Source organism: Pleurodeles waltl, chromosome 1_2 (genome assembly GCF_031143425.1).
Source record: "Pleurodeles waltl isolate 20211129_DDA chromosome 1_2, aPleWal1.hap1.20221129, whole genome shotgun sequence".
NCBI classification, from domain to species: domain Eukaryota; kingdom Metazoa; phylum Chordata; class Amphibia; order Caudata; family Salamandridae; genus Pleurodeles; species Pleurodeles waltl.
The window spans coordinates 166,025,255-166,042,750 of record NC_090437.1 but is presented as its reverse complement, the minus strand read 5'-3'; the positions used below and the strand labels follow the sequence as shown (position 1 = coordinate 166,042,750).

Genomic DNA, 17,496 nt, shown 5'->3' with positions numbered 1-17,496 from the left:
AGTGCAGTGGTAAATGGCTGTGAAATAACGTGGACGTTATTTCACTCAGGCTGCAGTGGCAGGCCTGTGTAAGAATTGTCAGGGCTCCCTATGGGTGGCAAAAGAAATGCTGCAGCCCATAGGGATCTCCTGGAACCCCAATACCCTGGGTACCTCAGTACCATATACTAGGGAATTATAAGGGTGTTCCAGTAGGCCAATGTGAATTGGTGAAATTGGTCACTAGGCTGTTAGTGACAATTTGGAAAGCAAAGAGAGAGCATAACCACTGAGGTTCTGGTTAGCAGAGCCTCAGTGAGACAGTCAGTCATCACACAGGGAATACATACAGGGCACACTTATGAGCACTGGGGCCCTGGCTGGCAGAGTTGCTGAGTTCCAAGGACCACGCTCGTCGTGCTGAGAGGGGACCCAGAGGACCGGTGATGCAGTTCTTTTGGTGCCTGCGGTTGCAGGGGGAGGATTCCGTCATCCCACAGGAGATTTCTTCGGAGCTTCTAGTGCAGAGAGGAGGCAGACTACCCCCACAGCATGCACCACCAGGAAAACAGTCGAGAAGGCAGCAGGATCAGCGATACAAGGTTGCAGTAGTCATCTTTGCTACTTTGTTGCGGTTTTGCAGGCATCCTGAGCAGTCAGCGGTCGATTCCTTGGCAGAAGGTGAAGAGAGAGATGCAGAGGAACTCTGATGAGCTCTTGCATTCGTTATCTAAAGAATTCCCCAAAGCAGAGACCCTAAATAGCCAGAAAAGGAGGTTTGGCTATCTAGGAAGGAGGATAGGCTAGCAACACAGGTAAGAGCCTATCAGAAGGAGTCTCTGACGTCACCTGCTGGCACTGGCCACTCAGAGCAGTCCAGTGTGCCAGCAGCACCTCTGTTTCCAAGATGGCAGAGGTCTGGAGCACACTGGAGGAGCTCTGGGCACCTCCCCTGGGAGGTGCAGGTCAGAGGAGTGGTCACTCCCCTTTCCTTTGTCCAGTTTCGCGCCAGAGCAGGGCTGGGGGATCCCTGAACCGGTGTAGACTGGCTTATGCAGAGATGGGCACCATCTGTGCCCATCAAAGCATTTCCAGAGGCTGGGGGAGGCTACTCCTCCCCAGCCCTGACACCTTTTTCCAAAGGGAGAGGGTGTAACACCCTCTCTCTGAGGAAGTCCTTTGTTCTGCCTTCCTGGGCCAAGCCTGGCTGGACCCCATGAGGACAGAAACCTGTCTGAGGGGTTGGCAGCAGCAGCAGCTGCAGTGAAACCCCGGGAAAGGTAGTTTGGCAGTACCCGGGTCTGTGCTAGAGACTCGGGGGATCATGGAATTGTCTCCCCAATGCCAGAATGGCATTGGGGTGACAATTCCATGATCTTAGACATGTTACATGGCCATGTTCGGAGTTACCATTGTGACGCTGTACATAGGTAGTGACCTATGTACAGTGCACGCGTGTAATGGTGTCCCCGCACTCACAAAGTCCGAGGAATTTGCCCTGAACGATGTGGGGGTACCTTGGCTAGTGCCAGGGTGCCCACACACTAAGTAACTTAGCACCCAACCTTTACCAGGTAAAGGTTAGACATATAGGTGACTTATAAGTTACTTAAGTGCAGTGGTAAATGGCTGTGAAATAACGTGGACGTTATTTCACTCAGGCTGCAGTGGCAGGCCTGTGTAAGAATTGTCAGGGCTCCCTATGGGTGGCAAAAGAAATGCTGCAGCCCATAGGGATCTCCTGGAACCCCAAAACCCTGGGTACCTCAGTACCATATACTAGGGAATTTTAAGGGTGTTCCAGTATGCCAATGTGAATTGGTGAAATTGGTCACTAGCCTGTTAGTGACAATTTGGAAAGCAAAGAGAGAGCATAACCACTGAGGTTCTGGTTAGCAGAGCCTCAGTGAGACAGTCAGTCATCACGCAGGGAATACATACAGGGCACACTTATGAGCACTGGGGCCCTGGCTGGCAGAGTTGCTGAGTTCCAGGGACCACGCTCGTCGTGCTGAGAGGGGACCCAGAGGACCGGTGATGCAGTTCTTTTGGTGCCTGCGGTTGCAGGGGGAGGATTCCGTCATCCCACGGGAGATTTCTTCGGAGCTTCTAGTGCAGAGAGGAGGCAGACTACCCCCACAGCATGCACCACCAGGAAAACAGTCGAGAAGGCAGCAGGATCAGCGATACAAGGTTGCAGTAGTCGTCTTTGCTACTTTGTTGCGGTTTTGCAGGCGTCCTGAGCAGTCAGCGGTCGATTCCTTGGCAGATGGTGAAGAGAGAGATGCAGAGGAACTCTGATGAGCTCTTGCATTCGTTATCTAAAGAATTCCCCAAAGCAGAGACCCTAAATAGCCAGAAAAGGAGGTTTGGCTACCTAGGAAGGAGGATAGGCTAGCAACACAGGTAAGAGCCTATCAGGAGTCTCTGACGTCACCTGCTGGCACTGGCCACTCAGAACAGTCCAGGGTGCCAGCAGTATCTCTGTTTCCAAGATGGCAGAGGTCTGGAGCACACTGGAGGAGCTCTGGGCACCTCCCCTGGGAGGTGTAGGTCAGGGGAGTGGTCACTCCCCTTTCCTTTGTCCAGTTTCGCGCCAGAGCAGGGCTGGGGGATCCCTGAACAGGTGTAGACTGGCTTATGCAGAGATGGGCACCATCTGTGCCCATCAAAGCATTTCCAGAGGCTGGAGGAGGCTACTCCTCCCCAGCCCTGACACATTTTTCCAAAGGGAGAGGGTGTAACACCCTCACTCTGAGGAAGTCCTTTGTTCTGCCTTCCTGGGCCAAGCCTGGCTGGACCCCAGGAGGGCAGAAACCTGTCTGAGGGGTTGGCAGCAGCAGCAGCTGCAGTGAAACCCTAGGAAAGATAGTTTGGCAGTACCCGGGTCTGTGCTAGACACTCAGGGGATCATGGAATTGTCTCCCCAATGCCAGAATGGCATTGGGGTGACAATTCCATGATCTTAGACATGTTACATGGCCATGTTCGGAGTTACCACTGTGACGCTGTACATAGGTAGTGACCTATGTACAGTGCGCGCGTGTAATGGTGTCCCCGCACTCACAAAGTCCGGGGAATTTGCCCTGAACGATGTGGGGGTACCTTGGCTAGTGCCAGGGTGCCCACATACTAAGTAACTTAGCACCCAACCTTTACCAGGTAAAGGTTAGACATATAGGTGACTTATAAGGGTAGGTCGCTCCCCCTGCCGCTGCAGCTCCACCAGCCCAGGCTCCAGAAACCTCCCAGCAAATCCTGCTAAAAAACAGTAAGTACTCCCACCGCCCAGCCCCTCGTCCTGCCCCGCGCTACTCACCTCTTCTCCTGTGCCTCTGTCTTCTGCCTTCCGCTCTCCCCTCCTACCTCTCTCCGCTCCTCCACTGTCCTTCTTCCCTTCGCTCTCTGCTCCTCTTCTGCAGCTCTCTTGCTGTGTGTTCTGCTCCTCTTCGGCCCGCTCCTCTTCCTCACCACGCTCTCTTCCTGCTTCTTTTCTCATCTGTGGTCTTCATCTGTGTCCTTCTTCTGTGTTCTTCATCTGTGTACTTCATCTGTGTTTCTTCCTTCTCCTCTGCACCCCGCCCTGCGTGTTCTCTCTTCTTCTGTCCTTCTTCTGTGTTCTTCATCTGTGTTCTTCATCTGTATTCTTCTTCTGTGTTCTTCTTCTGTATTCTTCATCTGTGTACTTCATCTGTGTTTCTTCCTTCTCCTCTGCACTGCGACCTGCGTGTGCTTTCTTCTTTCTTCATCTGTGTTCTTCATCTGTGTTCTTCTTCTGTGTTCTTCTTCTGTGTTCTTCATCTGTGTACCTCATCTGTGCTTCTTCCTTCTCCTCTGCACCATGACCTGCATGTGCTTTCTTCTTTCTTCATCTGTGTTCTTCTTTCTTCCCTGCACCCCGTCCTGTGTCTTCTCTCTTCTTCTTTGGTCCTTCTTCTGTGTTCTTCATCTGTGTTCTTCTTTCTTCCCTGCACCCCGTCCTGCGTCTTCTCTCTTCTTCTTTGGTCCTTCTTCTGTGTTCTTCATCTGTGTTCTACGTATCCTCTGCTTCTCAGGTCTCTCCTCTTCTGCCTGACTCCTCTTCCTTGACTCTTCTCTCCTCCTCTTCTTTACCCTTCTCTGGCTTACCTGGCTCTTCTCTCCTCTGTTCCTCTGTTCTTGACTCTTCTCTCCTCCTCTTCTTTACCCTTCTTCTTGGCTCTTCTCTCCTCTGTTATTGACTCCTCGCTCCTCTTCTTCTTTACCTTTCTTCTTGGCTCTTCTCTCCTCTGTTCTTCTGTTCTTGTCTCCTCGCTCCTCTTCTTCTTTACCTTTCTTCTTGGCTCTTCTCTCCTCTGTTCTTCTGTTCTTGACTCCTCGCTCCTCTTCTTCTTTACCTTTCTTCTTGGCTCTTCTCTCTTCTGTTCTTCTGCTCCTGACTCTTCTCTCTGTCCTTCCTTACTCCCCTCCACCTCTGTAACCCCCCCTCCCCTATCTTCCTATCTTTCTCCCTTACTCCCCTCCACCTTTAACCCCCCCTCCCCTATCTTTTCTCCCCTCCCCTCTACCTGACCCCCCCACCCTCTGCTTTCCCGCCGCCACCTCCTGCTCGCCCCCGCCCCCCCTGCTCCCATTTGTCGCCCTCCTCCCGCCCCCCGCCCCCAGCTGACCCCTCCTCCCTCTTATGGCGGCCGCTGCGTGACAGTGTTAGCAACCCTTGACCCAAGGGTAGGTCGCTCCCCCTGCCGCGGCAGCTCCACCAGCCCAGGCTCCTGAAACCTACCAGCAAATCGTGCTAAAAAACAGTAAGTACTCCCCCTGCGCAGCCCCTCGCCCTGCCCGGCACTACTCACCTCTTCTCCTGTGCCTCTGTCTTCTGCCTTCCGCTCTCCCATCCTACCTCTCTCCGCTCCTCCACTGTCCTTCTTCCCTTCGCTCTCTGCTCCTCTTCTGCAGCTCTCTTGCTGCGTGTTCTGCTCCTCTTCGGCCCCGCTCCTCTTCCTCATCGCGCTCTCTTCCTGCTTCTTTTCCCATCTGTGGTCTTCATCTGTGTCCTTCTTCTGTGTTCTTCATCTGTGTTCTTCTTTCTTCCCTGCACCCCGTCCTGCGTCTTCTCTCATCTTCTTTGGTCCTTCTTCTGTGTTCTTCATCTGTGTTCTTCTTTCTTCCCTGCACCCCGTCCTGCGTCTTCTCTCTTCCTCTTTGGTCCTTCTTCTGTGTTCTTCATCTGTGTTCTTCGTATCCCCTGCTTCTCAGGTCTCTTCTCTTCTGCCTGACTCCTCTTCCTTGACTCTTCTCTCCTCCTCTTCTTTACCCTTCTTCTTGGCTCTCCTCTCCTTTGTTCCTCTGTTCTTGACTCTTCTCTCCTCCTCTTCTTTACCCTTTTCCTTGGCTCTTCTCTCCTCTGTTCTTGACTCCTCGCTCCTCTTCTTCTTTACCCTTCTTCTTGGCTCTTCTCTACTCTGTTCCTCTGTTCTTGACTCCTCACTCCTCTTCTTCTTTACCTTTCTTCTTGGCTCTTCTCTCCTCTGTTCTTCTGTTCTTGTCTCCTCGCTCCTCTTCTTCTTTACCTTTCTTCTTGGCTCTTCTCTCCTCTGTTCTTCTGTTCTTGACTCCTCGCTCCTCTTCTTCTTTATCTTTCTTCTTGGCTCTTCTCTCTTCTGTTCTTCTGCTCCTGACTCTTCTCTTTGTCCTTCCTTACTCCCCTCCACCTCTGTAACCCCCCCTCCCCTATCTTCCTATCTTTCTCCCTTACTCCCCTCCACCTTTAACCCCCTCCCCTATGTTTTCTCCCCTCCCCTCTACCTGACCCACCCACCCTCTGCTTTCCCGCCGCCACCTCCTGCTCGCCCGCCCCACCTGCTCCCATTCGTCGCCCCCGCCCCCAGCTGACCCCTCCTCCCCCCCTCCTCCCTCTTATGGCGGCCGGTGCACGACAGAGTTAGCGACCCTTGACCCAAGGGTAGGTCGCTCCCCCTGCCGCTGCAGCTCCACCAGCCCAGGTTCCTGAAACCTCCCAGCAAATCCTGCTAAAAAACAGTAAGTACTCCCCCCCGCCCAGCCCCTCGCCCTGCCCCGCGCTACTCACCTCTTCTCCTGTGCCTCTGTCTTCTGCCTTCCGCTCTCCCCTCCTACCTCTCTCTGCTCCTCCACTGTCCTTCTTCCCTTCGCTCTCTGCTCCTCTTCTGCAGCTCTCTTGCTGCATGTTCTGCTCCTCTTCGGCCCCGCTCCTCTTCCTCACCGCGCTCTCTTCCTGCTTCTTTTCTCATCTGTGGTCTTCATCTGTGTCCTTCTTCTGTGTTCTTCATCTGTGTTCTTCTTTCTTCCCTGCACCCCGTCCTGCGTCTTCTCTCTTCTTCTTTGGTCCTTCTTCTGTGTTCTTCATCTGTGTTCTTCTTTCTTCCCTGCACCCCGTCCTGCGTCTTCTCTCTTCTTCTTTGGTCCTTCTTCTGTGTTCTTCATCTGTGTTCTTCGTATCCTCTGCTTCTCATGTCTCTCCTCTTCTGCCTGACTCCTCTTCCTTGACTCTTCTCTCCTCCTCTTCTTTATCCTTCTTCTTGGCTCTTCTCTCCTCTGTTCCTCTGTTCTTGACTCCTCGCTCCTCTTCTTCTTTACCTTTCTTCTTGGCTCTTCTCTCTTCTGTTCCTCTGTTCTTGACTCTTCTCTCCTCCTCTTCTTTACCCTTCTTCTTGGCTCTTCTCTCCTCTGTTCCTCTGTTCTTTACTCCTCGCTCCTCTTCTTCTTTACCTTTCTTCTTGGCTCTTCTCTCCTCTGTTCTTCTGTTCTTGACTCCTCGCTCCACTTCTTCTTTACCTTTCTTCTTGGCTCTTCTCTCTTCTGTACTTCTGCTCCTGACTCTTCTCTCTGTCCTTCCTTACTCCCCTCCACCTCTGTAACCCCCCCTCCCCTATCTTCCTATCTTTCTCCCTTACTCCCCTCCACCTTTAACCCCCCCTCCCCTATCTTTTCTCCCCTCCCCTCTACCTGACCCCCCACCCTCCGCTTTCCCGCTGCCACCTCCTGCTCGCCCCCGTCCCCCCTGCTCCCATTCGTCGCCCCCGCCCCCAGCTGACCCCTCCTACCCCCTCTTCCCTCTTATGGCGGCCGCTGTGCGGCCGAACCAAAGGCGCGCCAAAGGCAAGGCCGTCTGCGCCCGTCTGCGCCCGTCCGCGCCCAGCGCCACGACCCCTGGCCCCCAGCACTCCCAAACCCCGCAGCACCGCTACGACCCCATCACCCTCCACTCCCTCAACCCGGGGAGCTCCAGCACCTGCTTCCAAGCCAACCCAAAACGTACCCACGGACCCTTCGTATGTCACACCTGCAAACTCACCTTCCACCACGAAACCACCACGCCCGCCAGCCCACGCGCCAACAACCACCTCAAATGCATCCTGATCAACGCACGCTCCGTCCACAAGCACGCCGTTGAACTATGGGACCTCCTGGACTCCACCGCACCGGACGTCGCCTTCATCACTGAGAACTGGATGAACGCCTCCTCGGCCCCCGACATCGCCATAGCCATCCCCGACGGCTACAAGATTTCCAGGAGAGACCGCACCAACCAAGTAGGTGGAGGAATCGCCATCGTCTTCAAGGACTCCATCAACATCACCACCTCCACCGAAGACACCCCCCTCGCCGCCGAACACCTGCACTTCCAGATCCACACCGACCCCAGGACCACCCTCAGAGGAACTCTCATCTACCGACCCCCTGGACCACACGCCCTCTTCAGCGACTCTATCACTGACTTCATCTCTCCGCACGCCCTTGCCTCGCCGGACTACATCCTCCTCGGTGACCTCAACTTCCACCTGGAACAGAACTACGACCCCAACACCACCGCCCTGCTCAACAACCTCGCCAACCTCGGTCTCAAGCAACTGGTGAACACCCCCACCCACATCGCCGGACACACGCTCGACCCCATCTTCTCCGCCAGCAACCACGTATCCTTCAGCCACTCCTCCGCTATACACTGGACCGACCACAGATGTGTCCACTTCACCTTCCGACGCAAGACTCACCACCTCCGCACACAACCCATCCCACGCCGACAGTGGAACAAAATCCCTGCGGAACAGCTTCTCTCCACTCTCAGCGACAACCAACCCACCTTCTCCACCGACCCCAAAGACGCAGCCCTCAGCCTCACGCATTGGATCACCAACTGCGCAGACAACCTCGCTCCCCTCAGACGCCTCCCAAGACAGACCAACACCAAAAAACCTCTCTGGTTCACTGATACCCTCAAGGAATAAAAAAAAAACTGCCGCACCCTCGAGAAAGCATGGCACAAGGACCACACCGCAGACAACATGACTGCCCTCAAGAACGCTACCCGCGAACACCACCAACTGATCCGCGTTGCCAAAAGAAATTCCTTCACAGACAGACTGGACAAAAAAAAAAACAACAGCAGAGAACTCTTCAACATCGTCAAAGAGCTCTCCAACCCTAACGCCAACGCCATCACGCCCTCACAAGACCTCTGAAACTCCATCGCCACCTTCTTCCATCGTAAGATCACCGACTTACACGACAGCTTCAGACACCAGACCCAGCCAACCACCACAGAACCTACAACCCCAGCCATCACCCTCAACGCCTGGACTCACATCAACACGGAAGAGACCAAAGCCACCATGAACCCCATCCACTCCGGTGCCCCCTCAGACCCCTGCCCACACTTCTTCTTCAACAAAGCTGACGACATCATCGCCCCGCATCTCCAGACCATCATCAACAGCTCGTTTTCTTCTGCCACCTTCCCCGAGAGCTGGAAACACGCTGAAGTCAACGCCCTACTGAAGAAACCTACAGCGGACCCAAGCGACCTGAAGAACTTCCGCCCCATCTCGCTCCTCCCCTTCCCTGCCAAAGTCAAAGAGAAGACCGTCAACAAGCAACTTACCAACTTCCTTGAAGACAACAACCTACTCGACCCCTCTCAGTCCGGATTCCGAGCCAATCACAGCACAGAAACCGCCCTCATCTCAGTCACAGACGACATCAGAACCCTGATGGACAACGGAGAAACAGTCGCCCTCATCCTCCTCGACCTCTCGGCTGCCTTCGACACCGTCTGCCACCGCCCCCTAATAACCCGCCTCCGCTCCACCGGGATCCAAGGACAGGCCCTGGACTGGATCACCTCCTTCCTCTCCAACCGCTCCCAAAGAGTCTACCTCCCACCTTTCCGCTCAGACCCCACCAAGATCATCTGCGGCGTCCCACAAGGCTCCTCGCTCAGCCCGACTCGCTTCAATGTCTACATGAGCCCCCTCGCTGACATCATATGCAAACACAGCATCATCATCACCTCCTACGCCGATGACACTCAACTGATACTTTCCCTTACCAAGGACCCCACCAGCACCAAGACCAACCTGCAAGATGGAATGAAAGACGTCGCAGATTGGATGAAACTCAGCCGTCTGAAACTGAACTCAGATGAAACGGAAGTCCTCATCCTCAGAAACACCCCGACCGCCTCGGACGACTCCTGGTGGCCCACGGCCCTTGGCACTGCACCAACCCCCTCAGACCACGCACGCAACCTCGGTTTCATCCTGGACCCACTTCTCACCATGACCAAACAAGTCAACGCCGTATCATCCTCCTGCTTCCTCACCCTCTGCATGCTCCGAAAGATCTTCCGTTGGATCCCCGCCGACACCAGAAAGACCGTGACCCACGCCCTCGTCACGAGCCGCCTGGACTACGGCAACACCCTATACTCAGGAACCACCGCTAAACTCCAGAAACGTCTGCAACGAATTCAAAACGCCTCCGCCCGCCTCATCCTCAACATACCCCGCAGCAGCCACATCTCCGCCCACCTGAGACACCTGCACTGGCTTCCCGTCAACAAAAGGATCACCTTCCGACTCCTCACCCACGCACACAAAGCCCTCCACAACAAGGGACCCGAATACCTCAACCGCCGCCTCAGTTTCTACACACCCACCCGTCAACTTCGCTCCGCCAACCTCACTCTCGCCGCTGTCCCTCGCATCCGCCGCACCACTGCAGGTGGGAAGTCCTTCTCCTACCTGGCGGCCAAGACATGGAATTCCCTCCCCACCAACCTCAGGACCACCCAGGACCACTCCGCATTCCGGAGGCAACTCAAGACCTGGCTCTTCGAGCAGCAGTAACCCCATCCCCATAGCGCCTTGAGACCTGCACGGGTGAGTAGCGCGCTTTATAAATGTTTATGATTTTGATTTGATTTGATTTGACTTAAGTGCAGTGGTAAATGGCTGTGAAATAACGTGGACGTTATTTCACTCAGGCTGCAGTGGCAGGCCTGTGTAAGAATTGTCAGAGCTCCCTATGGGTGGCAAAAGAAATTATGCAGCCCATAGGGATCTCCTGGAACCCCAATACCCTGGGTACCTCAGTACCATATACTAGGGAATTATAAGGGTGTTCCAGTATGCCAATGTGAATTGGTGAAATTGGTCACTAGCCTGTTAGTGACAATTTGGAAAGCAAAGAGAGAGCATAACCACTGAGGTTCTGGTTAGCAGAGCCTCAGTGAGACAGTTAGTCATCACACAGGGAACACATACAGGGCACACTTATGAGCACTGGGGCCCTGGCTGGCAGGGTCCCAGTGACACATACACTAAAACAACATATATACAGTGAAATATGGGGGTAACATGCCAGGCAAGATGGTATTTTCCTACACTGGTGTGCTACACTGTCTATTAGTTGGTCTTATGCTGCACTGTACAGATAACGCCTCATATAAGAGTGGGATTGTTTACACTTCAACATTAATTCAATATTATAAAGGTCTCGTCTTTCGGTGAACTCTTGGACACACAATCAATTTGGTATTAGCACACATAATGCGCGTGCCGGTAATTCACTTAACAGGACTACCATTGATCAGCTAGTAATGGCCAACTGTACGATTCGCATTTAGTGCACTCGTGCACAGGATCCCTGCACATGGTTGCCTTAGGGTAATGCAAACTTTATATATGGCAATTAGATATATATGTTATACCAGGGTAAATGCCATCCATTCTGGGTTAGTGTAATTCAGATCAAATGATTGATGGTGATTGGTATGCATTGGCAACATCCATTGTTTTCCTCTTGCTAAGTAGAACTGCTACTCATAATGAGGGACATGGACTTTTATGACAGTATTTGAAGGACTGTTAGCCAATGACATGTTCATGTGCCTTCTTTTATTTACTTTTGTAGTTTACCGGCAGATGGCTCTGATTCTGTTGCGATCTGGGGACTGACATTGCTGAGTTTAAGCGTCAACATTGTAACAAGGGTTGCTCGTGGAATACTTGTGAGGGAGAACAATAATTAATGCTGGACTTCTTCTGTTTATCCCTGAGCTAACACCTCTGCATGGATTTGGGTATCAGATTGCCTAATTTACACATCCAGCACTGCTGCTGACCACTGCACCGTCTGCACTTTATTATTTAAATATTAAACACACAGAAATATGTCATTCACACAGATAGGCTCATCTTTTTTTCAAATCATGCTAGTAAGCATTATTATAGTTTTACACATGCAGTCTAGTATGCAATCTGCAGACAGACCATACAGTTATACACACCGTTGAGCAATATGCATCTTTTATTGACATAGCAGGATTGCAGAGCCATAGTTTATAGAAATGTGCAGACTCCTGCAACAGAGTAGAGAAGGTATAAGGTTGCTAGAGCAATAAAAAGAGAGAACACTTCACAACTTCAAATGAATCAACTAGCTCACGCTTACACATTGTACAAGGGGAACAATACTATACAATACTAGAGCACGGAAATGCATGCTACTTGAACCGTAGAAGGGGACATCATCACTTGGAAAGTAATGCGGCAATAAGGAAAACTAAGAACCGCGATTGAGCATAAGGCAGAGGGACAGCAAAGAGGAGACTCATCCTTCAAGGAAGACCGTAGCTCACTCAGCAGTGTCCCAGCCGGCAGACAAAGGGTATTTGCGCAAGTCCCTACTATCATTGCGGTGCAAGGCGGAGGTCTCAGCCTGAGCCCAGGCACCCATGGAGTGCACCCAGGCAGAAAGTGTGGGGAGGTGAGCGATTTCCAACGGTGGTGTGAGCATATGATTAGCCAGCAGAAGAGCTAGGTCCAAGAACTGCACAGTTACTCATACCGAGCAGCCACACCTCCCATGTGTGTAGCAAGGGGTCCCCTGTACAGCATGCTAAGAGAGTTGTGATACCCAGCCAGTACTGGGAGAGTGTGGGGCACATCTAGAACATGCAGGAAATCAGCATCTGAGAAGAGGCAGCGGGGGCAAACAGAGTTTGTGTAGTGGAAGTATCAATTGATTTTTTCTGGAGTGAGGTAGGCCCTATGTAATATGTATTATAGAATTAACTTGAAACGAGCACTATGAGACACCAAGGCAGGGTAGCCCAGGATGCTCTGATAATCTTTGTCTGAACAGGGGCAGCCCCCCTCACGGTCCCAATGGTGGCGTAGTGATATAAGAGACACTGCAGCATGTGTACTTAAGAACTAGCAAATCATTTTATTAGACAGCGGCCCATCCTCATGACATGTAAATATTGATTCACTAGGTGCATCGTATGTTTCTGCTCAATTATGCCCCAGTGCACCCCCATTGCCCGGATAAGGGAATTGTATAGCAGAAATTGACCAGGATGAAGCCCGGCATCAGTGATAAGTTCCTCCAGTGAAAGAGAATGCCTTCCTGGTAAAGTTCACCAAAACTATGGAGTCCCACTTCATGTCAAGGGCCCACCTCCACAAAAGAAGCGACCGATCCACCTAGCCGTGTACCAAACAATGGGAATGCCAGAGCATATGGCGTCACCGAGCGAGTAAGGAAAAGGCTTCTCCGGAAGCAACAACACATAACCAGCATAAGAGTGGAGTGAGCAATATTGTTTTGGAAAAGGGATAAAAAAGCTGTAGTAGACATGTTAACTCCCGCAGGGAGGGAGGCAGTTGCAGTGCCACCCAGCTGGTGACCTGATAGCCATCTGGCCACGCACTGCAGCTGAGAGGCCTGGTATTAGTGCTCAAAATTTGGGACTCCTAAACTTCTCTGATCAAGCGGAAGGTAAGGCTTTGCGAGTGCAACCATACGTCGCATGGCATGACGAATAAAATCTCCTGTAAGTTGTTCGAGCAAGCGAAAGAAAGGGCTTAGTGACATAAAGAGGGAGATTAGCAAAAAAGTACATTAGACGTGGTAACATCACCATTTTCATGAGGGCTATGGAGCCTGCCACTGAAAGCCAGTTAATTTTGAGGCCTGATATACATACAAATTTGTCAACGCTATGTCTGCGGGAATCTCATGGATGTCCCTGAGGTATAGGAGCATATTGCCCCCGTAGAGTGAGACTGAAGAATTCCATCACTTAGTAGTACACCCCATTCTAAGCATTGCACACAGTGGACGGGAGCCAATGGTTCTATTGCTAAAGAAAAGAGTAGTGGGGACAGTGGCTATCCCATTCCAGTAAATCTAACACTAGACAACCTGCCCAGTGCCAGACAACGGGGGCATACTCTAGTATGCAAAAGAATCTACGTAAGTTGAGGGAAGTATTTCTGGCTAGTACAAACCCTACAAACCCATTTTGATCTGGATGGACAAGATCCGGACTATGGGAGCCAGACGGTCTGCTAGAATAGGATCTGCTAGAATGCTGTTTTGTAATCTGCATTGTTTGCCAGCCATCGATAAGACTCCAGCGCAGTGAGATCTCGGAAACGTTTTGGAATTGATACAAGAAGGGCTCCGCAAAGTGACACTGGAAGTTAAACAGCTGACATGGCCTCTTCATAAAGCATCTTCAAGCGTGGGGTGAGAAGCGAAGCGTACGTTTTATAGAATTCAGGTGGTAGCCAGTCTAGGCCAGGAGTGTTGCTTGAGGCAAATGCATATAGCCTCTTTGATCTCAAAAAGTGTGATGTTGCTGTTAAGTCACTTCCTCTGTTCCGGTAGCGCTCGGGGGAGAGATAAATTAGTTAAGAAGGACTTTACCTCGTTCACTGATACAGTGGATACCAATGTGTATACGGACGTATTGTGTTGAGTGAATGCAGCAAGTATGTCTCTCTGCACATGTGAGAACCTCAGACGCTGCTCATATGGGAAGTATGGAACATTGTGGCTGATCTTGCCGGACAAACCGGGCAAGTAGCGTTCCTGATTTATAGGCCTCAGAGTGTGTCTTTGCATAGTGATCCCCATAATTGAGGCAGTAAAGTCTCTCTAGTAATGCAACACATTTATGGAGTGCTTAATTGAGACACTCCTTGCCCTCTGCAAAAGATTGCACTTGCTTCTCATATCTGAGCAGCATCATCTCAACTTGGGAGATTTCGCAATTGAGCTGGAGACGCATATTTAGGGCGCTGTCTAGGCAATGCCCTCTGGTCGCCACTTAAAAGGCGTGACTTACAGATTTAAGGATACTGAAAGAAGATGCCCGTCAAGTGTCTCAACCCAGGACGGCAGGGAGTAATGGATCGGGCCCTGAGTCAGCCAGAACTAAGAGGCATGCACCACAGAAGGGAGTCTGTGAAATCATGTGAGAGCTCTTGCAAGGGTGTTGGATGAACACCGGACCAAAGATGCCTCATGATTGCTCAGGGAACGCTAAGGAACCAGTAGGGAAACAGAGTTCACCTGTAGAAAAGGGCCTGCTTGAGCGTGCCAAAATATGATGAAGCGCTACAAAGCTCGAGCAGCCAAACAATAGGAACAGGCTGCAGGAAGTCTGCAGACAGCAGCAGATTGGAGTCCAGGAGCTGTGGGACGGAGAGTAGTATAAAAAAGGTGGGTCCAGTTTAGGCAGGCTCATGAGCTCTAGCTCAGCTGGGGGCGACGGGCCGGCAATCTCTCAAGAGGGAGGGTAAGAGGCAAGAGCAACTGAAAGGGTGAGGCACACATTACACCAAACAGGCACCAAGAAGCGCTCAGTAGAGTCCTCAAGGAAGCTGGACTCCAATCTAATGAGCACGATGCAACAGTCGGTATGTCATTGTGGCAGGTGTCGGAGAAGGCCTGCTCCTGAATTACACCTTGAAGTATCCAATCAGGTACAGTAGCTTCGCTACACACATGGCATAGACACCCAGCTGCAGGGCAGACAAGGATTCCTGGAGCCTGAGTTGGCCCACGGGTATATAGGTGCCACATCATAAATCTGCAACAGTGTAGAGGCCATGCAATATACTTATAAGTGGCGCCAAACAGCGCAGGGCAAGCCTATAAGGTGGAGAAAGCAGAGCCTGCAAGGCAGCAGCATCAAGTCAAGTGGGTCCCTCCTAGAGGGAAGCACAGTCACTTCAGCCCAGGCCCACTAGAGTAGAACAAATCAGGTCACAGGTCTTCTCTGCAGGGTTGCCTCCAGGGTCCAGGGAGCCCTAATCACTCAAGGGCCATGAGGGAGCACCGTCCACAAGCCCCAGGAAGGGGCACCTCTGCCACAGATCGCACTGGGCACCTCACAGGCCCCCTCCCCGTGCCCCAACCACTGGTTACCACTGGTCAACGTTTGAGAGCGTCCAGCATCTTGGCTCTGCAAGCCACTCCCACGTCACAAAGATAGACTCATGTGTACATTTGTACGGATCTGTTAAAATTATATGACAAATGTATACAGGTTGGATATATGTGTTATACCCATGAAGAGAAATCCCACTGAGACACTGTTTATTGTAATTGTATGTTCCCCTTGGTTTTGTATGATAATCCTTGAAACATTATTTTACCCATAGTACACTACTGGACACTGTGTGGAGTTTTCTGATTGCGATACACCACACCTAGATCAAGACCCCTCACAAAAGATTGCCATATAGAATTTCCACAGATGCCATGACAGAACAATCTGTTAACATGTCTCAGTTAGCTAGAGCCCCAGACACTTGTAAACATGGTCCAACGTTTAGTCTCCTACCTCTCTAATTTCCAGCTGATTATTAGAATAGTCTTTTTCACATTGTAAACCAGCTGCATTACTGTATGGGACAGGAGTCAGTGCAATATAGGGTGAAAAATTTGCGTTATCGGATATCTCATTCCAAAGCATCTCAGCAGATAAGCATCATCTACTCACCCGCGGAAGATGCCATATTTTCAGTTGTGGCAGATAAGCATCATTTACTCACCCGCGGAAGATGCCATATTTTCAGTTGTGGCAGATAAGCATCATTTACTCACCCGCGGAAGATGCCATATTTTCAGTTGTGGCAGATAAGCATCATTTACTCACCCGCGGAAGATGCCATATTTTCAGTTGTGGCAGATAAGCATCATTTACTCACCCGCGGAAGATGCCATATTTTCAGTTGTGGCAGAGTCCTGACCTTCCACAGGATCAGTAGCGCTCTCTTTTTTAACACTCATCAAATCCCTAGGTGTCATTACTGCCATTTCTGCACCCCCTGTATCAAAAGACAAATACGCATACAAATATTACAATGTAAGTCTTTCATAACAACACACATCTGTGCACCATCTATAGCTCGAATAACTGATGAGGGAGAGAGGGTAATACATAGGAGCAGTATAAGGGCTCCGAAAACTCTTATTATTTCAGAATATCTTTCTGCTTTTTGCATTGAGTGCAGCTGTGATTCTCAAACCTTAAGCCAAATACAATGAAAGGTATTCAAAGGTAAAGAAAATGCAGAGTTGCAAAGCCAAACATTGTTACATCTATTTTACTTTTTTCATGCCTAGTCATTGAAACCTTTTTTCACCTTGTATTTATTGAAAGAAACGAAATATTGCTTTCATTAGGAAGGCAGAGCTATTAATTAGCATAAACGGCAGTTACATATTCAGACACAAAACCAAGATATTGAGGCAACGTGAAATCACATTTATTTTAATTAATTCTGAATAAAGAATACTTGGTTAAGAATAATGACAGATGTAATGGTTACATAATATATTCAAAGTGCTTAGATTTATGTATATAAATTATAAACATTCTTAAAATCAGATTTAAATTATATTATGAAGCAGATAGAGATTACATATCTAATGGAGCGAAGAAGTAACTGCAGAAAAATGAGACGAAAAAGCCGCTAGTAAATACAAACCACAAACTCTAAAGTGGCAGAAGGAATGTTAAGCAAAGCTTGAGGGCTATGGCAAGGACATATCCTCAGGAAAAGGATCGCATCATGGCAAAATGTGCGTGATGTGCAGTTTGGACTCCCGAGCGGTTTCCCTGGTGTAGGAGGAATCAGTGGCGTAACAATGGACCCCGCAGCCCCCCTCTTCCCCGGGGGCCGAGTCTCAGGGGCCGCCTCAGCACACTGCACGGGCGGCAGGCCCCTGACTGAGTCCACTACAGATACTTTGCAGGCCCCCCTTACGTTTCGTTATGCCACTGAGAGGAAACCTCGACCATCTTTATTGTATGAATGTGATGCTCCTTGTATTTGGAGTGTGAAGGCTGTGAACGCATTTATTCATGTTGGTCACGCTGGAAATGTTTATGTTCCACTGGCATTTTGGTTCCTC

General features: G+C 50.7%; 1 protein-coding gene across 1 annotated transcript in view; it reads right to left on the bottom strand.

Annotated features, from left to right (window-relative positions):
• The window catches only part of LOC138298608 (zinc finger protein 829-like), a 154,922-nt gene that overhangs the window by 51,184 nt on the left and 86,242 nt on the right, over window positions 1-17,496 (bottom strand). The window contains exon 4 of the mRNA XM_069236888.1: window positions 16,287-16,406. Within this exon, the coding sequence (XP_069092989.1) occupies window positions 16,287-16,406 (120 nt within the window). The remainder of the gene's footprint in view (window positions 1-16,286; window positions 16,407-17,496) is intronic.